The sequence below is a fragment of the Pinus tabuliformis genome, chromosome J, assembly GCF_031772625.1.
Source record: "Pinus tabuliformis cultivar Carrire ecotype Pingquan chromosome J, CPIR1, whole genome shotgun sequence".
NCBI lineage: Eukaryota > Viridiplantae > Streptophyta > Pinopsida > Pinales > Pinaceae > Pinus > Pinus tabuliformis.
Genome location: NC_142295.1, coordinates 3,274,561 through 3,299,565, shown reverse-complemented (window position 1 = coordinate 3,299,565; position 25,005 = coordinate 3,274,561). Strand labels below are relative to the sequence as shown.

General features: G+C 37.1%; 1 protein-coding gene across 1 annotated transcript; it reads left to right on the top strand.

The window, feature by feature from the left end:
* The first annotated feature begins 23,967 nt into the window (after window positions 1-23,967).
* On the top strand, window positions 23,968-24,555 carry LOC149225127 (uncharacterized). The gene has a single exon (XM_089376910.1). The coding sequence runs from the start codon at window positions 23,968-23,970 to the stop codon at window positions 24,553-24,555; it is 588 nt and encodes a 195-aa protein (XP_089233036.1).
* The last annotated feature ends 450 nt before the right edge of the window (window positions 24,556-25,005 follow it).

Sequence of the window (25,005 nt, the reverse complement as noted above, 5' to 3'; positions counted from 1 at the left end):
GTAAATGACTTTTATATGGGAGTTATATAATAACATGTTAATTGTTAATATGAAAAAATATAATGAATGCACACTAAGCTATAGTGTTGAAAACTTAGGCTAAAGCTGGAACAGGGTTTTTATGGAGAGTTTTGTCAATTCCCTAAGTAAAAAGGTGGATTCACTTAGGCAATGTTGGAATGGAATGAGTGGTCCAAGAATATTAAGCATATCTTAATATTTGAGGGGGGAAATTAATAAGTGTTTTTAGGGAGAAGCATGAAGGGAAATCAGTTATGAAATCTGCCTCGCTTGAGCTGCATCAAAATATCTGCCTTGGCACTTTGTGATAGAAGTGTAAGTTAACACATTTTTTAGAGACAAAATCAATCACAAGTATGTTTCTGCAACACCAATCTACCTACCCTGCCTACTTTTCCTAACATTTTTTCCTTCTTTCTTGGGTGCATTTAGACTTGCAAACCCTTATCAATTTTTCTTTTCTTTTCATGACAAGCCTACCTAAGTCTGCACTTATTACATCCAAGGGCTCAAATTAAACAATTGAGCTCCTTTGCTTCTCTACCTCTCTACTCATCTGCCAAGATTAAACAGTTTGGTCAAATTTTATTCTCTATCTCTAAAATAGGAAATTCAAACATGAACTAGCCAGGATTAAGCTGTTTGGCCATTCATCAATTGTGGCAAAAGTTAACAAGCTGCACACAATACTTTATTTGCAAAAAATGAATAAGTAGTGGCATTTTGGACTTGCACACTTTCCTGGTCTTTTTATTTGGGGTTCATTTCTTCTCATTTTTTCTTTTGACCATTTTATTCTTTTTACCCTTTGATTTTTCTTTTAGAGTATACCCTCTTTACATTTTTTAAATTTTTTGATTTTTTGATAATATGGAAACCTTTACAGCAAGGAAAGGATGAACATATTACAAAGCTCAACCAGTCAATCATGAAATATGACACCTATTGCTATAGGAGTATAACACTGGCTCCACTTGGGGATGGCTTTCCCTGGTGGAAAGTCAAGAACAGCAGGTCAGATGGCCTTCTGTGTAACCCTGATTTTGCTCTGAAATTCCCTTTGTTGGATCTAGAAACTGTATAAAAAGGATTATGTAAAATATATACATTGTTCTTGAGCTGATTCAAACAACTGTACATCTGTTCTGGATAGCTTTTAGTTGGACTATTTGTTCTTGCTCCCAAGTCTTCTTCTACAATCTGACATTCAATGGCATTTTGGGGCTCTGATAAACTAAAATGAGGCAAAACAAAATGGTAAAGTTCCTTCATTGATTTCAACATTTACTGCACTTTCCTCCTCATTCTCATTGCTGCAATAAATAAGCTGATCACTTCTTTCAAGCTGTTGAATCTGAATTTCCTTATGTACATGTTAGAGTCAGAATATATTAAAAAACTAGATCAAAGTAATGTTTTAGCATTCGACCATTTACTGGTCCTTCTTTTGTTTCTGTACCATCCAGGCTCTTCAGAAAGTAAGTATTGTTCCCTTGCAATGCATGGATGATATATGTCCCTTTCCATAGGAAGTCAAACTTCCCATGTTTTCCTTTGTCTTCTCTTCTGGAATCCCACCTTAGAAATTTGTCTCCAATGTGGAAATCCTCTGCTTTGGTCCTTTTATCAAATATTTTCTTGAGTTTTCCTTGTAACACGTGGGGTCTTTGGTGCACTTCTTCTCTGGTCTGCCGCAAATGGATGGTCTGATTTATTCTGCTTTGGATGTCATTGGGTTCCACCTGAACTTCTTGCAGTAATTTCATCACAGGAACTCCTAAAGATGAAGGAAACACAACCTCCATGCCATAAACCAACTCATAAGGGCTAGTTCAATAGATCTTTTTGTATTAAGTCCATCTGCCCATAGTGCATTTGTAAGCTTCTTGTGCCAATTTTTCTTGTTCTCTTCCAGCAGTTTCTTAATAATATTGATCAGGCTTTTATTGGAGGACTTAGCTAGACCATTACCTTGAGGGTAATAGGCTATGGAATGGCCTAAAGTGATATGGTATTTTCTGCAGAAATTTATCAGTTTCTTGGACTTGAAGGCAGCAGCATTTTCAGTTATGATCTTTTCAGGACAACCAAACCTAGACAAGATGTTGGTTTCTAAGAATCCTATGATCATTGTATCATTGGCTTGTCTAGAAGGAATGGCTTCTATCCATTTGGTGAAATAGTCTGTGGTAGTGAGGATCCATCTATGTTGGCCAGATGAGGAAGGGTGTATTTCTCCAATGAAGTCCAAACCCCATTGTTGAAAAGGTATTTCAGTGGAAATTGGTCTCAAGGGTAAGGGTAACAGTTTCCTTTTGCCTTCAAAAATTTGGCATTTGTGACAAACAGTGACAAACTTCTTTACATCAGCGAACAAGGTTGGCCAGTAAAACCCAACCCTTAGGATTTTGTCTGCAGTTGATTTCCAGTACAGGTGTCCATCGCAGTCCCCTGCATGAAATTCTTTGAGAACTTTGTCAGCTTCTTCTTTTACTAAACAATTCAATAGAATACATTCATGATTTTTCCAAAAAAGAGCATTATCTAAAATACAGAATTTTGAAGCTTTCATCTTTAAAAACCTTTTCTTTGTTCTGGATAACCCTGTAGGAGCCTGCAGGTTTAATAATACATGAATTATATCAGCATACCAAGGTGATTCTAAGAAGGCCTGGCTGATTTGTGGAGTTGCCATCTCCGGTTCGTTATCCAATTCATTGATATCTAGGGCTTGAAAGTTTGTTTCAGTCATGAGTTTAGCCAATCCCTGTCCTTTTATTAGCTTTGTAGGTTTTATTTCGATGTCATACTCCAATATTTTAGCTATCCATTTACCTTGTTTGCCTTCAATTCCATCCTAATTCAGGATATCTTTGACAACAGGGTTTGGCACATAATATATTACATGTGAGTACAGTATATAGACTCTGAAGTCTTGAATAGCTTTCACAAGTGCATAAGCATGTTCTTCCATGATTTTGTAATTTAGAGGTGCATCTCTAAGTGCTTTACTGAAAAAGGCTATGGGTTTTTCACATGCTTGATCATCTTTTTGGAGTAAAACAGCTGCTATGGTGTGTTCCGATGCAAATGAGAAAATTATGAAGTCTCTATCGAATTTTGGACTTGTAAGGACTAGGGTTCTGGTCAAAGCCATTTTAATTTCTTTAAATGCTTGTTTGGCTTCTTCTGTCCATTTGACCTTTGAATTCTTTTTTTAACATGTTGTTCAGCAATCTAATTAATTCAGCCAAATTAGGTATGAATCTTCTCAAAAAGTTAATCTTTCCTTGGAAAGCTTGAAGTTCTTTGACATTTCTGGGGTGGGGAGGTATGAATCTTCTCAAAAAGTTAATCTTTCCTTGGAAAGCTTGAAGTTCTTTGACATTTCTGGGGTGGGGTATTTGCAGAATAGCTTCTACTCTAGCAGGATCAATTCTGATGCCATCTTTGGAGATGATATGGCCTAACAATTTGCCTTCTTCTAGACCAAACAAAGACTTTTTAGGATTTAATGAGATACCATATTCTCTGCATTTTAATAACACTTGTCTCAAATGGTCTAAATGTTGTTGATCTGATTTTGAAAACACAGTGAGGTCATCTAGATATACAACCAGGAAATCATGAATTTCTTTGGCAAAAGCTATGTCCATTGCTCGTTGAAAGGTTGCCCCTGCATTCTTAAGTCCGAATGGCATTTTAACATATTTGAATGTACCCCATGGTGTTGTAAATACAGTATTTTCTTGGTCATCAGGATGAACTAGAATCTGATTAAAACCTAAAAACCCATCCAAAAGTGAAATCCTAGAAGCACCTACTACCCTTTGTAAAATATGATCCATCTTAGGCAAAGGGTAGTTGTCTTTTAAAGAAACCTTATTTACATTCCTTAAGTCAACACATAATCTTATTTCTCCTGTTTTCTTCCTGGTAGGCACTAAATTAGACACCCACTTTGAAAACCTGATTGGAGCAATTATCCTTGCATCATGCATTCGTCTGATTTCTTTTTCAATTAAAGGAAGCAGTACAGGGTTGATTCTTCTGAGTTTCTGTCTGAATGGTTCTTGATTTTCCTTGAGGGGTATTGTATGTTGGATAACAGAGGTGTCATAAGATTTCAGGTCTTCATAGCTCCAGGAAAAAACATCCTAGAATTCATTGATCAGTTCGACATACTTCAGTTTTTTATCCGGGGGCAACGAATTGGACAATTTTATCATTTTTGGGTTGTCTTCAGTTCCTATGTTGTAGTCTTCAATGTCTGCTTTTGGAGGTTCCATTTGAGGTTTCTTCGAAATGTCATTGAAATCAAAGAGATATTCCAAAGGAGTCAATCCTTTGGGCAAATGATTGTCTTTTAAATTGATAATTTCATATTCTCCTTCAATAATCTCATCAACATCTGTTTCATTTAGAACCTGTATTTCCTCTTTGGTAAATTTTGTTGGATGAAGCACTTGAGTTGTGTTTTCTGCTGAAATGTCTGTTTGTACCTAATTTGTTGTATCAAGGCCACTGACCGTATCTCCATCTGCGTTAGTACTGGAAAATTCCTCTTCTAGGGCTAAGAAATTGTTGATATGTTTATCATTTTCAAACACTTGCCATTTTTTTACATTATCAGGTATGGTTGGCCTGTGTCTAATCTCTGTTGTGGAATGATGATTTGGTTCAAATGGCAATTTATAGGTGCTGACAAACATTGCTAGGCTATGAGCTTGCAAGTTATATTTTCTTGGGATTTTGGCAAGCTAAGTTTCCAGAAATGTATTGAGGATCTCTATGGTTGTCCCTCTGTACTCTCTCAATCTGGGATCATTTGTCAAGAAGTTCCATTTTATCTGTTGAATGATTAAATCAGAATCTCCTAGGACTGACACTGTAGTTGCTCCCAATTTCTTGAGTAGTTTAAGACCTAGTAACAGAGCTTCATATTCAGCCATATTATTAGTGCACCTAAAGTTTAACATGTAGGCATGGCCTTCAGCATGATTGTTTTCAAGATTGTGCTCCCAAACTCCTGCCCCTGCTCCTAATTTGTTGACAGAACCATCAAATTCTAAGTACCAAAGGATTTCATGTTTATAATTAGTACCTGGAGCTTCAGGGATCTTTTCAAGAGGGAGACCTAGTTTTTCAGTTTCTTCTGGTTTATCTGACGTTTCATGACTTTCAACAATTTCTTGGATTCAGACACTTGACCTCTCATTAGCTATTTTTTCTGTTTCATCTTTTATTGCGTGTGGGGGATCAATTTCAGTATTGTATAGGATAAAAGAATCCATATCCGAATGTACTGAGTAGATAGGGAAATTTTGAGGTTTCTCTTGACTACTTACTACATACTTCATTAAGGTTTCTCTGTACAGTCTCTTTGGTTGACCAAACACTGAAACAGTAGCGTACGACATGTCTAACTGCAGAGATCCTTGAAGCTTTGCACCCCAAGATCTAGACAATAACATACCATGCTTTGGAGGAATATCAGCTACTACTATGTCCATTAAGATGGTTTTGGCAGGATATTGGACTAGCAACACACATAAGTCTTTGATTAAATCCAAACATTTGACCTGACTTGAATCAAAAGAGAAAAGGTCCTTATATGGCCTGGTGATGTCAAGGTCAAGTCTCTCCAATACAGATTTAGGCATTAAATTATGGGAAGCACCAGAATCAAACATGGCATTATGAAGTATTTTATCATGAATGTTTAAAGCCACATAGAAAGGAGGAATTTCTCCTTTTGTTGTTTTTCCATTTACTTCAGGGCCGAATATCAATTCAGGTTGGTCATAAAAAACGTTTACTGAATCTTGATTCGCAGAAATTTTGAGTGATTTGTTGATTTGACTTCTGTAGACCTCATGTTTAGCTAATTCTGATAAAGGAACAACTATCTTTAGTTTTCCTACTTCTGCCTCAAAATTGAAAGGTTTCTCGGACTAAGTTTTTGTATTTCGGACAACTGAATTTTCTGTGTTTTTCTCCTCTTCAGGGGTGAGATTATGGGCTGAAATTTTTTCCAAATCAAGTTCTGGAGGCTCCCCTACTTTTCCTTTAGCAGGAATTGCAGTAAAAGGTTGTTTGTTAGGTGGCTGATTGTCTGATATATCTTCAACAATTGGGTTGTCAGGGCTTGGATCTGTTCTAGCAAGAATATGTACAGGGGGGGCAGTGACCTTACCTTTGTTGGGCTGCTTGGTATCTTTTTGTTCACTGATTTCAGGGACATCTATTCTTATGTTCATCAGATTGTATTGTTTGTGGACCTCATAAATGGTTGTGTCATATCCCTCCCTAAAGTCAAATGATTCACCTGACTGAGTTTGTAATTGTTTCACAATGTGAGCTTCTTGATCCTCTTGGGTCAAGCAAACTTGTTGTTCATTGTTAAGTCCCATCAAATTAATTTGAGTGTCTTCTGTTGGTCCATCAGAAGTTGAGGCTTCAGCATAATTTTCTTGAAATGGGGGCCTAATATTTTGGTCAGGCCCTGTCTTTCCAGTGTTAGGATTTTGATTTTTCCTGAAATTTGGATTTCTCCCAGTGTTACTTGGTTGACCATCCCAAGGGGATTTTCTCTCAATTGTTTCCACTCTATCTCCAAGTTTGTCCATTCCTTTAATGATAGCATCTAATTTCTGTTCAAAGGCAGAAGGTTCTTCTTTGAAAGGTGTTCTCCTTTCAGCTCTGGCCCTAGATCGTTTAGATATCAAATTGGCTTCAACACTGACAGCTATGCTCTGCATTTCTTCTAAGTTTCGAGGAGCTCTTTCCCTAAGTTGGTATGCCATATCAGAATCAAATGCATCAGGGAATTTGATCAAGGCCAAATCTGGAGGAGGTCTGAGATTTTGAGGAATAGCATTGTAGATATTATTGAATCTGGTACAGTAATCTTGGACAGTCTCTTGTGTGCCTCTTCTTAGGTTCTCATATTCTGATAAGATGTGGAGAGGATCTTTCTTCTTTTCCCATCTGTTCAAGAAGGTCTGATAAAGAGCTTGTGGGTCATTGATACTGTTTGCAAGAAGGGCTCTAAACCAGGTTCTAACATCTCCAGTTAAACTTTGAACAAATACTTTCATTCTAACATCATCGTCATCAATCTCATAGTTTTCAAAATAGTCGGTCATTTTCTTGGTATGTTGTTGAGCTGTGTAAGTGCTAGTACCGTCAAAATAGGTGATTTTACTTTGATATTCTTGGGGCATAGCCCCTGGATTGGCAGGTAAGTTTACGGGAGCATATCGGTTTGCCATGGTTGCAGCAATAGATGTGACAACTGGAACAATAGGGATAACAATGGGAATGTGAGTTGTAGATGGAGGAGTGGAAAGGGAAGTTTGAAGTGCTGATGGTGAAATTGGAAAAGGTGTAGTAATCACAGAAAGGTTTGTTGTTTTCTCAGAGGTGAGCTCAGATTGAATGGAGTTCTGCAAATGTCTGTCAAGGTGTGAACTAGCAGAATTTCCTTGGCTCTCTTGACTTCTAAGAATCCTGGGAATCAGATTAGGATTGTCAAACACAGGTAGGGGATTAGGATCAGGATTTGATCTGGTGTAATGAATCTTTTTTGAAGCCAGTTTCTAGGTGTGTTTTTGGTTTTTTCTTGGAGTAGTTTTGACAATACAATTTTGACAGATTCTTCTAGGAGGTTTTTAAGTATGGGAGTTTTGAACTTTCCTAAAAATATATTTGAAAGAGGAACTAATCAAGTATTTGAAACCAACTATTCAATACATAAACTAGACCAGAGATAGACTGAAGCAGCATTTATTTACTTCTGCAATTGCAAAGCAAAAGCAGTTTCAAAGGCTACCTGGCTAACTTCAGGCTCCATCTGTAGCTTATGAAATAAACAATAGTAACAAACAATTATTCAGTTCCCCAGTGGAGTCGCCAATGATGTTATCACTCAGGTTGTTCCCAAAAGTTGTAAGAAAGGGAATACGGCCGAGGTAACCATAGAACAATCTTTTAGATATAGATTCTAGCCAATCTGCATCCAGAGAGGGCTCTCTCTTTATGATTTAGCTTTGTTTTTTAAAGGTGTTAGGCTAGTTATGAAGTTCGAGGGTTTTGTTTTGAGTTTGGGTGGTGAGATTCAATAGAACAGAGAGGTAAAACTGAAGAGTTTAGTCCATTGGGCATGATGGAGTCAAAGAAGATAGGCTTTCTGGATTTGGTTTCTAACAGAGGATGGTATCAAAGAGCAAGGTAGTCAAACAGGGAACAATCAAAAGATTTGAATCAGATGGAATGGATTCAAATGGGTGAAGGGCAGTTAAGAATCCTTTAACATATTGAAAGGGGGAAAATGGATGATTACGGATAAGGAGCAGTTAAGAATTCCTTAGCAAATAAACAACGTGAGAGAATCAGAAAACAGGAGCAATTAAGAATTCACTGTTTATGCTAATTCTGAAGAAAACACCGAGAATAATAAAGACTGAAAGCAGAGTGCAGTTAAGCAAATTTTGAATTAACCTTTTTCTTTACCATTCAGATCATGAAACACAGATGATATAGTAAACCAGAAAACTGTAAAACACAAGATATAGGGGACTTATTGATCCGGAGTTTGATTCAAGAATTCTGTGACAGGTCCTCTGCTTCAATTCTTCATCCAGTAGGCCAGACAACAGTTTGATTCCAACAGCTTTTTTATTCCAAAGTTCAATATTACAACAGAGTCTAAGAAAATCTACACATACCCAACCTCTTCAAAACTCTAATGAAGGGGGTATTTATACAACAAAATATGTACAACAGATATCTCATAAAATCTGTGAGATAATATCTAGATTTTAACCTAAATTAGTTTACAAGTAACATAGAGGCGGCAAGAGAAAGATAACTGATGTTGTGCTGGAGGCAGGCCTTTAGGGTTCGGCTTGCAGCTGTCTCGTAGTAACTCTGTGCTAACTACCTGTCTTTACTGTGCATTAAATTCTGATCTGCCCTCTTTAATTCTGTTATGACATCTTCAATGCTCGTTTGATACTCTTTAATGTTGAACTGATACTCTTTGATTTGTTTTCTATCGTCTTTAATGCAGAACTGATCCCTGCTCACTGCTTTTCCTTTGGCCCTTTATGTTTCTGAAGGTCAGCTGGTTGGGGTAACAAAATATCCATGTATATCTCTGGTCTTTTCTTCTGTGAGCTTGGAAGTCCCTCGGTTTGGTTTCAACTGTGTTTGAAGGAAGGAAACTGTAATTGGCAGCTTGTCTGAGGCCGCGAGCTCATTGAGGGAGCCTTTGTGGTCCGGAGGCGGTCAAAAACTGGAACTATGAACATCAGTCGATTATATGCCCGGAGCGCCCTTTGCAGCGAAAAATATCAAAAATAACCCTTTTTCCCTTTTAATTGACAAAAATGAATTTTGGTGGGAAAATTTGGTTTGAAGGAGGGATGATGTCAGCAATCGGTACGGGACAAATGACGTGGCAGTGACGTCAACAGAAGGTGATGTGGCAAGGTGACGTCAGTGGATGACGACGGATGGTGGTAAGCGGTTTCGCCCGCACCGCTTTTGGGGCTGGGTGGTTTCGGGCAGGAGGCAAGCGAGCACGCCGAGAGAACGACGCGTGGCAGGGGTACGGTGGAAAAACTACCATTTCCCCGTGGGTTAAATATCGGTGGAGAAGGGGGTCGCAAAATGAATTTGGACCGTTGAATGTGGAGTTGTTGATCGGACGGTGGGCGCTCAGCGGAGATGGCGGGACTATAAGCAGCGGGCCCGATCATAATAAAACCACATTTTAATGCATCGAGGCTTATTTTATTGGTTAGCGGGGTGATTTGGTTATTAATTAACCAGAGGTTAATTAATCCCTGATGGCGCGGCGGAAGGTTATTAACGGGTTCGAAAGAAACTTGTTAATCCCTATTAAATGATGTTTATATGGTTATATTTAACCAGGGGCGGGAATATTAAAACATAGGGGTTTTTATTATATACACATAATACGGGATAGGGTAAATGAATTTTATATGGGAGTTATATAATAACATGTTAATTGTTAATATGAAAAAATAGAATTAATGCGCACTAAGTTATAGTGTTGAAAACTTAGGCTAAAGCTGGAACAGGGTTTTTATGGAGAGTTTTGTCAATTCCCTAAGTAAAAAGGTGGATTCACTTAGGCAATGTTGGAATGGAATGAGTGGTCCAAGAATATTAAGCAGATCTTAATATTTGAGGGGGGAAATTAGTAAGTGTTTTTAGGGAGAAGCATGAACGGAAATCAGTTATGAAATCTGCCTCGCTTGAGTTGCATCAAAATATTTGCCTTGGCACTTTGTGATAGAAGTGTAAGTTAACACATTTTTTAGAGACAAAATCAATCACAAGTATGTTTCTGCAACACCAATCTACCTACCATGCCTACTTTGCCTAACATTTTTTCCTTCTTTCTTGAGTGCATTTAGACTTGCAAACCCTTATCAACTTTTCTTTTCTTTTTATGACAAGCCTACCTAAGTTTGCACTTATTACATCCAAGCGCTCAGATTAAACAATTGAACTCCTTTGCTTCTCTACCTATCTACTCATCTGCCAAGATTAAACAGTTTGGTCAGATTTTATTCTCTATCTCTAAAACAGGAAATTCAAACATGAACTAGCCAAGATTAAGTTGTTTGGCAATTCATCAATTGTGGCAAAAGTTAACAAGCTGCACACAATGCTTTATTTGCAAAAGATGAATAAGTAGTGGCATTTTGGACTTGCACACTTTCCTGGTCTTTTTATTTGGGGTTCATTTCTTCTCATTTTTTCTTTTGACCATTTTATTCTTTTTACCCTTTCATTTTTCTTTTAGGATATACCCTCTTTACATTTTTTAAATTTTTTGATTTTTTGATAATATGGAAACCTTTACAGCAAGGAAACGATGAACATATTACAGAGCTTAACCAGTCAATCATGAAATATGACACCTATTGCTATAGGATTATAACACCTTAGAAGCTTCCTTTGTACCTACACATGTCAACAAACTCATTCTAATTGTTAGGTATAAGTATATGGATATTATTTTCTAAAGTTTAACCACAAATTCACTTAAAAATACTAAGAATTAATAATGTTTTGGAAAACAAAAAGGTAACCCATATAATGATGAAAGTGAAGCGAATGTGATGACATGGTGGTGGAATAGAGATGAGAAAATGTGTGAATGGAGAGAAAATGGATATTGAATGGAGTGAAAGTGGATGTATTTTAAGGATAATTCTTAGGCCCAACATACCCCCAAACTGAAGGTATTGCATGTCCTCATGCAATCTACTACATTACTTTTTGATACTTGAGCTTTGGCTTAAACTTTGCATGATATCATTTACTTGACTTTTTCAAAGTGTTTTTGATGAATTGCAACTTGGTTGGTTCTTTTGTTTCAACCATATTTTGTTTGTTGCATTCAATTTTAATGTATGATCTTTGCATATTGATAATGTGATTTTTATTGCAAAGTATTTTTGTTGGAATGCATCATGATTGGTTCTTGTGTAACAACCATGTTTGTGTTGCATCCAATTAGCTTTTAAGTACTTTTTACAAATCCATTTATATGCTCATGTAATAGTGAATATATTTTGAAGGTATGTGGGTTTTAGAAGGTGATATATGAATATGAGAAAATAAATATGAATGTGACAAAGTATGAATGTAAATATATCTCCCACCCCCAAACTGATGGTTCTGGAAATTTTGTGCAATGAGTTAAGGAAGTATTTTCCAAAAATTATCATTCTAGCTTTCAAGGAATTAAATGGTTAAAAGTTAGAAAATATCATACCTCAACTTACCCTTTCAAAAATGGATGAGAGTTGTGCATGTGTTGCTGCAAAATTCTAATCATAGTCTTCTTTACTTGGTTGTGAAAATGGTGGATAAAGTCGAAAAAGTGAATCTTTTATTGTTGCTGCATCTGCTGCTAAATTTGCTGCTAGATCTTCTGTTGAATGTTCAGAATCTGCTGCTGAATGTGTCTGGAAATGTATAAGGCTTGGAAGGTATACAAAATTTAGAATTTACACCCCCCCCCCCAAATCCTTATTTATTGACTTGTCCTCAAGTCATTTACCTCAAAAACTGAAAAGTAATGAAAGTAAATCTACTTCCTCTGCTACAAAATGATGGATCTTCAAGTCTTTAACCCTTGTTGGCACAATTCTTGTCATGTGAATAAATTTTTCGGTGTCAAACATAACAATAAATTGTTAACTTAGTGGCCATTATTGGATGCCACTAGTCAACACGAGAACTCCTGTCTTTGGAGTGAATGAGAGTCAAGATGCCCCGAACACATCTTTCTGAGTATGAATGAATTTGTTGTTGTCGAATACTTAGAAGATCCGATGAACAAGGGACATTGATTTATTCCCTTGTTTATCGGCATGATAGCTTCCCCTTAAGTCATGCAAGCTTCAAGGTGTTTTTATAAAAATATTTAGTCTCAAGGACTATGGACTCAATGGTGTATGGAAGCAAGGCGTTATTTGCAAGGGTAGGAAAAGGGAAACTGACAATGAATATGTAAAGTGGAACAAAAAGCTTGTAAATGAGCTTCGTTTCTTTTATTGGTGGGTTAAGATTGATGAAAATGTAATGAAGTGTAAGTGGATAATGAGAAATGGATAATGACTCTTATTGGGAAAAAGTAAATTATGGCATGTAAAATCTCAAATATAGCAAATCTGCTCATTAATTCGGGAATTTCTGCTAAAATAGTTGAGTTTGATCAACGTTGACCATCCACCTGTATTCTTCGAATTCATGAGTAGATAGGTATTTCACCATCCTTGGACATTTAGGAACAAACCCCTGATCTTCGAAGTTCCTGTCATGCAACATGTCAAACCATTAAGCTATTACAAGAAGTTGCAAGAACTTGTAATTTTCTGGAAATTTCATTTGTGTTCATGGACTTGTTCTTTAGAATTTAAATCTGCAAAAAAAACTTGGCATAAAGAACATAAGTGTGTTCAAAAAGAAATGGCCAATTCCTTGTTGATTCTTATGCAAAAATTAATGCCAAATGAAACAGATTAAGGAGAATCAAAAGCATAATTTTAGTCCAATCCATTTTTAATAAATACCCATGAAAAATAAATTACTTCCTGTTTATGTCAGATGGTTCATGGAATGTGCATCGCAAAAATATTGGCATTAGAGATTTGTTGTGTCCTGTAGATTAGTACGTTACATAAAAGCATACAACAAGAATATAAGCATAGATTTTAATGCCAATTATAATCCTCTAAATGTTCTAGAAATGAATCCTCCTAATTTGCTTCCAAGTGTGGAACCATCTGTGTGTCCAACTGTGAACATACGGAATCACTTTGACTTGTTGTTCAACTATAACACAGAGCACTTGTCAACAATTCTTTGTAGCCGATCGACGTGCCATTCACCTTCTATACAAGGTTTCAATATTTTTTGTGCATTTCAATGTATTAAATGTTAGACTGATTATTTGATACAAATTATAAGAAAATAGGAGCTAGGAGCTATTCCAATTATGACTCTTTGAAATTTTCAATGAATCAATTTTTTTTTTTGTCATATATAAATTATTATATTTATATGTGTATTCACAAAATTTACAATATATAGTACCTCCCATTATCTCCCTTTATGTATACCGTCAATACTGAAGAAATCAAAATGTAGGTGAATTTTCAATCATTATTGCACATAAATTTTGATGCGTGCTTACCTCTTACCTCGGAATCTATGACCGATTCCGACTACAATCGGTTCTGGAGTGATGTATATGTGAAGCAAATCATTTCCATACCGTCCTGTCTCACCAACTTGTTCTCCCCGTGTAAATGAATTTGCAATGATATAGAGAAATTGTTGTGAGCTTACTTGTTACCTCGAATCTACGACTGATTCCCATTAAAATCGATTCTGATTGTGAAGCTAACTAGTTTAATACCGTTATGTTGGGACCACAATTGTTTTTTAATCGAACAAATCTTGTTTGAAGTAACTCTAGACATACATAATCCTATCTAAAATTCCACAAGGGCTAATCAAATTCCACAAGTGAAGGGAAATATATCAGCCAGATAAGTTTGGGCATAATTCAGCAGCTGCTCCAAAGCCTGCCTGATGGACGTCAATATGAGGCCTTTGACAAGCCCTTCATCGAAATAATACGTCTTAAATTTCAGATAAGGAAAGGTCGTTCTCACAACCGCTTGCAGCTCGTGCTTGTTACCTAGAATTAGCCTGAAGGAAGAACTGGGATGAGCTACATAAAGAAGAGTATAGCATGGCGTTCATACCAGAATCCCTCTCCGTACCAGTCAAGATTGAATCTAGCTCCCTATTCCAACTCTTGAGGTTGGGGCCTGACCGGTCAAGGAATGCAATCAATATCACCCCTGAGCCAAATTCCAGTGCTTGAGGTGGAGTGCATTTAGAGGAGTTTTAAAATGATAGTATCAGCTGAAACAGGGTGTCTCGAGGCTGCCTCACCTCCACCCACCAGCTAACAAAATAAAATGAACCCAATGAAAAACTTCATTTGCATAAAACCATATTATACTCAGGATATTAAATCAATATCATCAGTTGAAACAAGGTGTCTCAAGGCTACCTTTCTTTCACCCACCAACTATTCAACAATTTCACATCATGCAGGGAACACTTTCTTTTATGTAGAGGGACTTACATCATCTCGACATCTCTATGGATTTAGACATAGAGAGTATAAATTTAGATGTGGAGATAGAGAGATATAGTCAATGATAAGGAGGTTTTGTTAGTTGTGTTACCTCTAATTGAAGGAGAGTGCACTCTCTAGAAACTTCTCAATGGAACTCCCACCTGTGTTCTCCACCAAACCCCATGGAACTACCATCATGTGTTATCATCCCACTAGCCCTGGGTGCCTCCACCTCTCAAAATTTATCAACCAACATAGCCTCTAGTGGATTTATCAGCCCTATAAGGCACAACCACTACTCAGTGATTATCAACCAGTAAGCTTTCCAGGTTTCTCAATTGGACTATCATTTGAGCCCACTTTGTCATTATCAACCAGAAATTCTCATGGGTTTCTCTACTATGCTATCACCGTAACTTCCCTCTCCCTAAATTCTCCCAGTCCTGATATCTTCTTTTCCCTCTCAGCAACTATGCTTGACCATTAGGAGCCTCTCAAACTCCTATTTTCTGTGTTCCTCTTCTCTACTTGCGCATATGAATCATGTATGGTTATTTCTTTCAAACTCGAGCCTCTCAGCCTCCTAACTTCCCTTATTGTCGATTTGTATGAATTATTGAATGGTTGTATTTTCTTCAAAGGATCCTCTCGACCTCCCTTTGCTTGTTTCAATAGGATTCTATCAACCTCCTCTTGCCACCCTTCTTTCTCTGTGCATAGAGGGTATTTCTCCTCAACGCATGAGAGAATGTGAATAAAGAATAATGCATTCCTTTTTCCATCTCAGCCATGATGGTTCTCCCCATTCTTGAGTGGTCTACACAGACCAACCACCTTGACAGCGCAACCCATGTTGCTCATTTAATTTTATCATTTCTTTGCTTATAATTGTTGCCTAAAGAGAACATGGGCACGCCCTTCATTTCCATCTAAATTTAATAAGAAACCGACCCATTAAACCCACTCAGCCATCCCATGACTAATAATTAAAATAACCAACTCCTCAAGCAATGGAATATGTGTCCCTTGTTGAAAAATGCAAAAAGAAATTCTTAGTTTGACTTTCCCTTGGTCAAATTGAGAAAATTTGAATTTCCACATCAGTAGACAACTTCGATGCAGTTAATTGAGGTGACATGGATCTTTTCACTCAGTTAAATCTGTAAATTCGATTTGGAGGAGTTAGAGTTTAGTTGAGCATGTGTGAAAGATAATTTGTAGCAATCAAGGTCAGTTATTTCAAGTTGTTTTTAGTTAAACTAGTTCTAACTATTGGAGGAACTAGTGGAAGGTCAGTTGTGCAATGGGACAACAATATAACTTAGTGATTATCTAGTTAACTGATCAATCAACCCAAAATAGCCAGTGCATGCAGAGAATTCAAGTTCCCCACCCGCGGTGGAGATTCCAAGGTAGTGTAACATCAGTTATAGACTAGTCTTGAGTGTATAAGTGTTGAATGCAGTCAAATGATCAACCTTGGGAATTGCACAATAATTTTGGAGGAATTTCCTAAATATTAGGGTCCTAATTTCTCAGTATTTGCGCAAGGAAATAGGGGCTCAAGCAGAGGCAGAAATTGACTAATTTTGGGTCAGAGCTTCTTAGTGAGCAAAGAGATAGGTTATTCACTTGCAGGTTGTGCTCAGTTGAGCAAAGCAATTGTAATATATCTCTATTCATCATATCAATGCAAGCAGGGAAACAGGTTTTTAGCATATTTCTTTCCCCTGGAAAAATAATGTGTGCATGTGTGTTATTTCTCATTTCATGTATGTGTTTGGTGTTCTAAATTGTGAATTGAATTCCGTAGAATAATAGAGTAATTTTGTGTCTTGTGATTTTGATTAAAACTTCATGAGCAGTTGAAAATATACATCATAATTTGTACATGGTATCAGAGCAGGATTCACATTAGAACAGGAATTTCAAAGTTGTTTCTCAGGAGGATCGAATTTCCAATTCAGTGTAGTAGGATCTTTACAGAGTTGGGAAGATGACTTTCAACGGGGTGAGGCTAGAGTTTGCCTTGGAAGGTAGCTCTAGTTTCATTGCATGGAAGGATCGCATGCCGGTGTTGTTGGATGACAACGGATTGTTGGTATATTTCAAGGCAAACATTCCAAAACCAAGATCAACATATGCCCAAAACCTTTCTTAGTGGAATAAATATGTAGCCAAGGCAAGGAGAATAATCTTGGAGGGAGTACGGGATAACATTGTCTCAAATCTCCATGGAAAAGAAACTTTGTTTGCAATGTGGAAAGCACTGACAAAATTGTTCAAGAATAGTAGTGACCACAAGAAGCTGACACTTAAGGATAAACTTTGAAATATAAAGATGCAGAAGAATGACACTATTATGCAGTATATGAGTAGGTTCACACAAGTTCATGATGAACTTGGTGGGGTTGGTGTTAATGTTGCAGAAGATGATCTGGTAAGCCTAGCACTCCTAGGCCTTCCTAAGAGTTGACATAGCTACCAAGATTCAATGAATGGGACAGAGAAACTACCAAATTGGGAACACTTATGGTCTGATTTGGTATAGGAAGAAATAAGGCAGAATACAAGAGACGGGACTTAATCCAAGGGCAATGATGAAGAAAACTTTACATTGGTTGGAAAGGAAAAGAAGGGAAAATGGAAGAAATCTCAAGCCAAACTAGAGTCCAACGAAGGGGGAAAGACGAAATATTTGTCCAAAATTAAAGGCTTCAATTGTAATGAATTTGGGCATTATGCCACGAAGTGTCCATACAAAAAGTCAAGCAAGAATACCTCAAGAGGAGAAACAAATGAATCTTTGGCTTCATAGTTTGAGGTTTACTTTACCCTTATCACATGCATGTCAAGCACAGTGATGGGGAGCGTGTGGTACTTGGACTCAGGTGCATCATTCCACATGATAGGGTGTAGAGAGTGTTTCAGTGACCCAGAGGAGAAATATCTCTAGATGCACATCAAGCTGGGGGACAATGGAATATTTAGTGCAACCAGGATTGGTACAGTCACCTTTAAGAGGGAGTCATGTTCCCCTCTCAGACTCAAGGATGTCATGTCTGTTTCAAGCCTAAAGAAAACTCTCATCTCTATTGCAGTTTTGGAAGACTGTGGTTATGATGTGATCTTTGGCAAAGGAAAAGCATTTTTGAGACACATAGCCGCGAGACAGGTGAAGCAGATAGAGGTTCGGGTGAAGAACCTATTTAAGCTAGATGTGGAAGATTGTGTTGCATTAAGAACTAAGGCAGAGAAAGTGCAGAGTCGTGATGTCGATGAACATTAACATAAAAGACTTAACAATTTGCATCATGGTGCCTTGAACATCATGCAGCAAATAACCACAGGCCTCCCTAAAGGAGCACTTGAGCAGTAAGATGTTTGCAAAGGATGTACCTTGGGGAAGTATGCAAAATCCACATTCCATGATCAGGACAGAAAAGCACATGCAGTCCTAAAAAGGATCCACTATGATGTTTGTGGACCTTTCTCAACAACCTCCACTGCCAGACATAAATATTTTGTCATTTTATTGATGAATTTTGAAGGAAGTGTTAGATCTTCTTTGTGCGGAAGAAGGATGAGACATTCTCCAATTTCGTATAATTCAAGGCACTTGTTGAGAAAGAAATCGGCAAGAAGGTGAAGGCTCTTAGGAGCGATAATGGAGGTGAGTACGTTTCGAAAGAATTCAAAAAAAATTGAGCGAAAGAAGGCATTCGAAGAGAGATGACAGCACCCACAACCCATAGTAGAATGGCGTGGCTAAGAGAATGAACCGTAGCATTGTGGGGTGGCGAGGGATATGTTGCATGACCAAGGCCTATGACTACATTTTTGGGTGAAGGCATGCAACACAACAGTCTATTTACAAAACTAGAGTCCTCATCGAATTCTTGGCATAAGTACACCAGAGGAGGATTTCTTGGAGAGAAAGTCAGATGTGTCACACTTCAGGATTTTTGGAGCTATGTTTACTGCCATGTCTCCAAAGAATCAAGGAAGAAGCTTGAGCCGACAACTTAATTGGGGGTATTTGTGGGTTACACAAAAACTCCTCACAACTACTATGTGTACATTCCATCCCTCAGAATGACAATTGTGTGAAGGGATGTAAAGTTTGATGAGGAGAAAGCGATGTGGTGCTATCTTGAGAGGGAGCTTCAAATCCCACCAGAAGATGAGCTTTTAGCTCTAAAGGAGGAGCCTCAATAGGTTGTGGAGCAGCCACAAATTGAGGAGTAGGGAGTGGAGACATCCACTCAAGCATAACCATCCAAAGAAGGTAGAAAAAAAACAAGGGAAGTTGATAGACTTGTGCAGGATGCTAGGGAGAACATGGGAGATCCTTCAAATTTGCGTAGGCAGAGAAGGTCACCTGAATGATACACTGGCTACATGGCTCTAATGACTGAGATTGTAGAGACTAAGCCATCCTATTTCGAGGAAGCAGTAGAGAAACCTATTTGGGTTGATGTAATGGTGGAGGAATACAAATCCATTGTAAATAACAGTGTTTGGGAAGTGGTCCCAAGATCAACAGATAAATCAGTGGTAAGTTCGATATGGATCTTCAAGGTCAAGCATGTAGCATGTGGAAGCATAGAGAAATATAAGGCCATATTTATGGCCAAAGGATTCTCTCAAGTTGATGGAATTGACTATGAGGAAATTTTTTCTCCCGTAGCAAGGTATTCATTTGTTAGATCAATTCTTGCATTGGTTGCGCAGATGGGGTGGAAGATCCACTAGATGGATGTAAAAACAACATTTCACAATGAGATTACTGAGGAGGAGGTGTACATCGAGCAACCAAAAGATTTTGATACATTTGATCGGTAGTCTCATGTGTCCATACTCGCGAGCGTTGTACAGTCTCAAACAAGCACCTCGTTCTTGGTACACTAGGATCGACAGCTATCTCACTGATTTTGGCTTCACCAAAAGTGAAGCAGAAGCAAACCTCTATCATATCTTAGTAGGAGATAAATTTCTTATTATTTTCTTATATGCTGATGATTTTATTTTAACTAGTGATGAGAAGCTAATCAGATATTGCAAGGAGGACCTTGCAAGAGAATTTGAAATGAAGGACATGGGTCTCATGCACTACTTCCTAAAGTTGGAAGTATGGAAAGGCAATGGGGAATTGTTTGTCTCTCAAGAAAAGTATGCAAATGAGATACTACATAGATTTAGCATGGAGAGTTGTAAACCCATGGAGACACCTCTAACAACCAACTAGAGTAAGTAGGATGCCACTTCAGGTGAAGAAGTGGATGCTACCATTTATCGGAAACTAGTGGGTTCACTTATGTATCTTGTGAAAACACGACCAGATATGTGTTATGTAGTCAACCAGCTGAGCCAAGCTATAGTTAGGCCAACCAAATTATTTTGGAGGGAAACTAAGCATGTTTTACAGTACTTCAGAGGCACTACCAAGTTTGGACTATGGTACAGACGAATAGAGGGAGTGAAGTTGTGTGGCTTCACAGATGCAGATTGGGCAGGGAGTTCATTAGACCAAAAGAGTACATCAAGTGGAATTTTCAGTATTGGGTTTGTATTTGTTTCTTGTTACAACATTAAGCAAAGATCTGTGGCACTCAACTCGACAGAAGCATAATACATCGTTGCAAGTCAAGCAACATGTGAGGTGATCTAAATGAGGAAGATACTTGTGGGATTGTTTGGTCAGACGATGGATCCAACTGTGATCTATTGTGGTCATCATAGTTGCATCAAGCTCTCTAAGAATCATGTATTTCACGATCAATCCAAGCATATAGATATCTGATATCACCATTTATGAGACTATGTGCAGAGGCAGATAATGTTGCTACAATACATTCTGACAAAGGAACAAGATGCTGACATCTTGAAAAAGGCCTTGTCAATGGGGAAGTTCGAGTTCCACGGGTGTAGGATAGGGGTGGTTGATAATCCCTTTCTTGTTAAGAGGGAGTGTTGAAAAATGCAGCGAGAAATTCTCAATTTGACTTTGCATTGGTCAAATAGAGAAAATTCGATTTTCCACATCAGTAGACAACTTGGATGCATTTAACTGAGGTGACATGGCTCTTGTCACTCAGTTAGCTTAGTAAATTTGAGTTAGAGGAGTTAGAGTTCAGTTGAGCATGTGTGATTGATAATTTGTAACAATCAAGATCAATTATTTCAAGTTGTTTTCAGTTAAACTAGTTCTTACTATTGGAGGAACTAGTGGAAGGTCAGTTGCACAATGGGACAACAGTCTAACTCAGTGATCATCTAGTTAATTGATCAATCATCACAAAATAGCTAGTGTATGCAGAGAATTTGAGTTCCCCACCTGTGGTGGAGATTCCAAGGCAGTGTAACATCAATTGTAGGCTAGTCTTGAGTGTACAAGTGTTGCATGTAGTCAAATGATCAACCTTAGGAATTGTGCAATCATTTTGGAGGAATTTCCTAAATAATAGGGGTCTAATTTCTCAGGATTTGCACAAGGAAATAGGGGCTCAAGGAGATGCGGAAATTGACTAAGTCTGGGTCAGAGCTTCTCAGTGAGCAGAGAGAAAATAAATTGTATTCAATCTCTATTCATCATATTAATGTAAGCAGGAAAAGGGGTTTTTAACATATTGCTTTTCCCTGGAAAAATATTGTGTGCATGTGTGTTATTTCTCAATGCATGTTTGTGATTGATGTTCTAAATTGTGAATTGAATTCTGCAGAGCAGTAGGGTAGGTTTGTGTCTTGTGATTTTGATTAAAAGTTCATGGGAAGTCGCAAATCTACATCATAATCTCTACATCCCTCTCTCAGCCATTTTACTTTATAATTACATAACTACAAGGAAAAAATGTTACAAGGGGAATTAACCTACAGGCCATGTCGCACATGGTTTAGATAGTAAAAATGTCATTTGAATGCATCTCTTTAAGTATTTTTCACTTTACTAGGTTATATTTAATTTAGCATATACACACACACACACACACACATATATATATATATATGGTTAGGGAGTAGAATTATTCATGAGGATTTAAACTAATAACCATCATGCAATGCAATTAGTGTTTTAATAATGTCATGCAATGAGTATCTTAATAGTGTACCCATTCATCAATTGTTTTACATTCTACGGGTCAAAAAATTATACTCATAAACAAAATCCTCAATTATATACTTGTCTTTTTACCAAAAGCTTATTTGTTTAATTATTATATCCCTTTTGTCATTTCAAATTTTAACACCCTCTTAGTTCATCTTATTTTGCTAAACTAGTTTAGTCTTTCCTAATTTGAATGGATCATCTTTTCCATCTCACTACTTATTTTAGAAACCCCAAATTCTTAAAAGGGTTTAGATGAAAATATCATCTTATTTGGACATGGCTTCTTCTACTAAGTTGAGCTCAATTTACTTTTAAAAAGAATATTCACATACAAAGCCCTTCATAATTGACTAGCTATTTATCATTTTACTAAATATTTTCATGTTTAGCAGTTCATTTCCTCTTCCCTTTTTATTGTCCAAATTCTCTTGTTTGATTCTATTAATGTGAATATGTTTGTTGCATGGAGAGACACTCTACAACTTAGTATGGGAGAGATCTTGTCTTACATTAAAAAAATAATAATAATAACTACATTAAAAAAAAAATTAAAAATGTTAATATCAAAAAGTATTTTAATATAGAACATAAATATTATTAGCCCCTAGGGTTAGCTCAATTGGTGTCTCAGGTCAATTCTCTTGACACTTTGTTTATATATAGAGATAAAGTGATAGATAATAAAAATTACACATGACGTCTAAAATAATATTGATTTCACAATCCACTATGAAGGAGATGTGAAATTTATTCCATGCTAAACATAGAGTTGACATATAGTATTTAAAAAAAAAATAATAACAATTTTTTTAGTGTCAATCATAAATAAAATATTTCATTTTCCTTCTTAAGTAACAAGATTTGAATAATTTTTTTTTTTACAACAATATTTCAATTTCCATATTAAGTAGCATAATTTCAGAGCAACTTTATACACGAGAGAGAAATTGCATGGAAAAACAATTCTTATACATTTACTTTGGCACTATGACCTAATTGTGTAATTCCTATTAATAGAACATTTGAACAACATGTTAACTAATATTTTAATGTCAATTTCATACTTACATATATGGAGAGAAAGAGGCTAAACAAAAAGTATAATGTTCAGAATAAATAAAATATTGCAATGTCCACTTTATGTAAAATAAATTTATATCAACTTGATGAGAGAAAAAATAATAGAAAGAGATATTCTTTATGCTATTGATAAGAGCGAGCTTATATGGGATTGACATGTAGTATTTTATAATAATATTAATAACAAAAAGAATTCAATGTATATAAAGAGAGATCCTTTCTAATTCTCAATATGAGAGGAGAATTGTATTTAAAGATTTTTCAATGTAAACTATGTATAAAGTAATTAAAACTATTTTTTTGTTTTAATGGTTAAAACATGTTATTGGTGTGTTACTCAAGATAAAAATGATGTGGAATTATTTTTATGCTCAACAAGGAGTTGATACATCACACACACACACACATATATAACCAGTATAGATCTATCTTAAGCTCCAATCTATTAAGGGTCTAATGGGATCAAAGCTCTACAGGTGTAAACTTTTTCTCAAATTTTGCATTTAAAAAAAGGTTTGCATCTTAAGAGATTTTGATACCTCTCACACTTGGTAGATCCAAAATTAAAATAAATCTATACTAATTAAATATAAAGTAACATAAATTAGACAACCCTGACTCGTTTGATGATTTTCGTCCCATTTTACTCTGCAACTGTATCTACAAATTCATTACCAAAATCATTGCAAACCATCTCCACCCCATTCTATCTTCCCACAGCTCCTCCGAGCAATTTTCATTCCTAAAAGATCGATAGATACATGAAGCTGTTGGAACAGCTTAGGAGGTCCTGCATTCCATCAAGACAAAGAAGCTGAAAGGTATGATCCTCAAGGTAGATCTCTCAAAAGCATTTGATCGTGCTAGCTGGTTATATATTAGAATGCTTTTAACACATTTAGGATTTCCTCCGGAGTTCATCAATTGGATTATGTGTTGTATAACAAATGTATCTTTCAGTGTCCTCATTAATGGATCAGCCTCCCCCCTCTTTCACTCTGAAAGGGGGCTCAGGCAAGGATGCCCCCTATCTCCACTATTATTTCTACTAATTATGGAGGGCCTTAGCAGGCTCATATTGGATAATCATCGGCTGGGACGCTTACAGGGAATCAAGATCTCTAACACTTGCACACTAACTCATTTACTCTTCGTAGATGATGTCCTGCTTTTTCTAAATGGAGGTATTGGGGATCTGTCAGAGTTACAAGCTATCATGTCCATTTTTGCTACTACAACGGGTATGGAGATTAACAGCAATAAATCTACTATCACTGCTACGGGGTGCTCTCCTCATGAAATACATTATGCCCTCCAGAGGTTTCCTTTCACTTTACTCACCCTAGATGATGGACTAAGATATCTTGGATACAGACTTAAACCTCACTTATACAAAATTGCAAATTGGATATGGTTGGTCGCCAAGATCGAGAGAAGACTGAACATTTGGCATCACAAATATCTTTCTAGAGTTGGTCGACTGGTCCTCATTAAATCTGTTCTGGAGGCCACACCCGTCTACTGGATGTCCCTGGCATGGATTCCTAGGGGAATTCTCCACAGGATACAAACCTGCTCTGCAGATTCCTTTGGAAAGATAAACAGGAAGGCAAGATTTTCGCCTGGGCACAATGGAATATAATAGCCCTGCCCAAGAAGTGGGGCGGATGGGGTATCAAAAGCCTGACACACTCTCATCTGCTCTGGCTTCTAAGCTGGGGTGGCAACTAATCACCACTTGCAACTTATGGACGAAGGTTGTCTACTCGAAATACATCCACCCCCTCAACACTCTAGATTGGATCAGACACCCCACATGGAATAGATCGGGCATATCTATCATATGGAAAGCGATGCTCAATTCCCTGCCACTCATTAGGGATGGGATCACTTGGAAAATGCACTCCCGCACTTCGGTGCACATTGGTTTAGACCCCTAGATTGGTAGTGGCAACCTATTCAGGCTACCACAGAAATTAATCTTGTTGCTCAACAATGCTAGCATTTTACATCTAGACCATATCGCGGACCCTGAGAGCACCACCCTCTTCCAACAAGCATGGAAATCTTCTCATCGGCTCAACCTCCCACA